This window comes from Apis dorsata, unplaced genomic scaffold (assembly GCF_000469605.1).
Source record: "Apis dorsata unplaced genomic scaffold, Apis dorsata 1.3 scaffold_347, whole genome shotgun sequence".
NCBI classification, from domain to species: Eukaryota; Metazoa; Arthropoda; class Insecta; order Hymenoptera; family Apidae; genus Apis; species Apis dorsata.
Window position 1 is genome coordinate 289,208 of NW_006263614.1, and position 2,892 is coordinate 292,099.

Sequence of the window (2,892 nt, forward strand, 5' to 3'; positions counted from 1 at the left end):
TCCATTTTTCCTTTTTTTCTTCTTCTTCTTTTCCCCCCTAATCTAACAACAACTATATCACGGAAACGCAGTACAAATTCGTCACATCTCGAGGCTACGAATACTTGGGGGAGGGGGAGGAGGAATGGCGTCCCCCGTTCGACTACCAGCCCTGCATCGAGGACGAGGAGATGACGGAGGAGGAGAGGGCGGACATCGAGTGCACGTTGATGATCATCAAGCCGGAAGCGTTGGTGTACAGGGAGGAGATCGAGAGGCGGGTGCGCGAGGAGGGTTTCCAAATTTTTCAAACCCGTTGGCTCCAACTCACCCCGGAACAGGTGTCCGAATTTTATTCCGACAAATACGGCCAGCTGAACTTCGCCTATCTGGTCGCCTACATGGCCTCGGGCCCCATAGTTGTCCACGTTCTGGGAAAGAAGAACGCTATCCACGAGTGGAAATTGCTCATGGGTCCGACAAAGGTAATTCTGAACGGTGATGAGCGGACGATCGTCGAAACAAAGTTACAGTTTGTACAAAGATTGCAGATCGGTTTCAGGTGGGGGAGGCGCGTCTGTATTATCCCGATAGTATAAGGGCAAGGTACGGGAGGAGAGGCGATGACTTTAAGAACGCCGTTCACGGAAGCGATACTCGGGAATGTGCCGAGAAAGAGATACACTTTTTCTTCCCAGATTGTACGGATCTGTTATTTAATCTCTCGTAACCGGCGTCGTTTTCTTCCAATGAATAATAAATAAATTGGTTCGATCAAATTTAAATTTGTTTCTAATATATATATGTGTGATGCATCAACGACACCGGTTACGGTATTTAATTTTATTGTGGAGAAACTTTTTCATTTCTTTTTATATCACATAGTCATAGTAGAGCCTCTGTTGAAGGACGAAATGGCGGAGGATTATTTATGGGAAGTGCTCAATCCTATACTCGTGGAAGCTCTATCTATGGTAATAAAGAGAAACAATCAAATTTCGTCAAATTTTAACCCTTTCGCTATTTCTCCGCGAAAATGTGCACAACAGTGCACATCGAGAAAGATCGGCATCTCTTTTATTTTTGGTGATTTTTATCATCGAGGAAAACAAGTATGATGAAAACAAAATCTTATGCAGAGCGATAATATGTAGTCTGCCATATTAGTAACGAAAGGGTTAATAATTGAACAATTAAAAATAATGGCTCGAAAGCATTTCGTTGTACAGTGTTGCAAATTAAAACCCGCGGATCCCGTTTTATGGCTGGCCAATTGGTTGATCACGAACAATCCTAATAAACCAAAATTGCCCCTCGAGCTCGCCATGATTCCAACGTAAATATCCGAAATATCATCCGGAATATTTATATTTTTATCTTTACTTCTATACGATTTTGTAAATTTTTTTATTATTAATAAATCAAATTTTATATAACACTACCCATTATTATATCGATAAATCAAATTTTATATAACACTACTCATTATTATATCGATAAATTAAATTTTATATAACGCTTATATACTCACCCACTGCGGTCGTTTCCTTCTGAGATTCGTAAGAACGTTGACATGGCGTCCTCCTGTTAATCGATCTTCGCGCCCCGCTCAAAACAGGACTATACCTTGTGTGAAATGAGAGAATCACGTAACAATCTGCCGCGACGGGTCGCGACAGTCGCGAGAATAAACGACATACGTATAAATTTTACTCCTCGCAACGTACCTCCAAATCACTAAATCTTGCACAACGTTCACAAGTTCCTCGTCCTCGAAATAACCGTGACCCAGTGTTTCATTCCCTTTGGTTAACGGGTGACGTTTTTCCTCCACATTTTCCACCACAGAATTGCAATTCGTTTGCAACAGCTTTTCCTTCTCGTCCGTCGGATTATAATTCCCGAGATGACTCACGCTCAGCAAATGAATCGTGCTCGACAGGGACTTATTATCATTTACTTTACGCTTTACACGATTTATCTCGTTCAATTGCGATCCCCAAGTGGAGCTTCTACGCTCAAAAAAAAAATGAAAGAAGAAAAATTGGATAATTAAATAATATCTAAATTAAATAATTTTTTTTCTTGGCTTGAAAAGAATTGAAACACGATTGAAATTACAAGATCACGGATTCTACCTAGGACGTTCCTCCTCGAAACGAACTCTCGCAACCGTTCCACCGTCGTGCTCGTCATCGAAATCGTCGCACGTGATTTCCGGCGGCGCGCCGATTAATCCATTCCCGTCCGCGATTCTCCGCAGGCCGCCATCGTCTCTCCTCCGCCTTTCTTCGTTCTGCCCTTTCTTCCTTATCGGTTTCTGCGCCGCTTCCGGCGCACCGTGCTGCCCTCCTTCGCTCGATCTTCGAAATCGGATCAGAGGTGTTGTTATTGTAAGTAAAGCTTCTGAGAAATCGAGGAACAACGATGGAAAAAGAAAATTTGGTAAATTTCGACGTTGTATACAATTAAATTAATTATTAAATTAATTACCAATTTTCAATGTTCATATAAACGTTTCTTGACGTATTTTTACGTGCATATATTTCTGAAAACTTTGCAAAGTTGAAACCTATTACGATTTGCGCATCGACGCAAGAGCTTTCTGCGCGTCAATTCCATTCGTCGGTTGACACCTGTATCAATTGGACCTTGGAAGAAGAGTATATCGATCTACTAGGATTTCTGGATCGATGCAAATTGCGCCTGATACGCAGATATTAATCTACCGTATTATAATTACATTAACGTGTTTCATCTTGCGTAGAAACTGAATCCAAGAAATCCTCGAAGAAATATTTTCTTCTCGATCGAGAATTTCCACTCAAGATAGAAGTTAAATAAATCGTTCGATCTTCAACTTCAAGGGGGGGGAAACAACGTTTCTTTCTCTTTTTTTTTTTTTTTTTTTTT

General features: G+C 41.0%; 2 protein-coding genes across 3 annotated transcripts in view; one reads left to right on the forward strand and one right to left on the reverse strand.

Annotated features, from left to right (window-relative positions):
• The window catches only part of LOC102671033, a 12,841-nt gene that overhangs the window by 6,665 nt on the left and 3,284 nt on the right, over window positions 1-2,892 (reverse strand). The window contains 3 exon segments of the mRNA XM_031511766.1: window positions 1,511-1,605; window positions 1,707-1,991; window positions 2,118-2,382. Coding sequence (XP_031367626.1) covers window positions 1,511-1,605; window positions 1,707-1,991; window positions 2,118-2,382 — 645 coding nt within the window.
• LOC116185954 (nucleoside diphosphate kinase homolog 5-like) overlaps window positions 1-2,892 on the forward strand; it is a 23,238-nt gene that overhangs the window by 751 nt on the left and 19,595 nt on the right. Inside the window, exons 2-5 of one of the 2 annotated variants that reach the window (XM_031511764.1) lie at window positions 72-464; window positions 542-680; window positions 865-953; window positions 2,581-2,740. In XM_031511764.1, the coding sequence (XP_031367624.1) occupies window positions 72-464; window positions 542-680; window positions 865-953; window positions 2,581-2,703 (744 nt within the window). In that variant the 3' untranslated portion in view covers window positions 2,704-2,740. Of the gene's footprint in view, window positions 1-71; window positions 465-541; window positions 681-864; window positions 954-1,208; window positions 1,317-2,580; window positions 2,741-2,892 lie in introns of those variants that run through there. The other variant, XM_031511765.1, reaches the window with a different exon arrangement.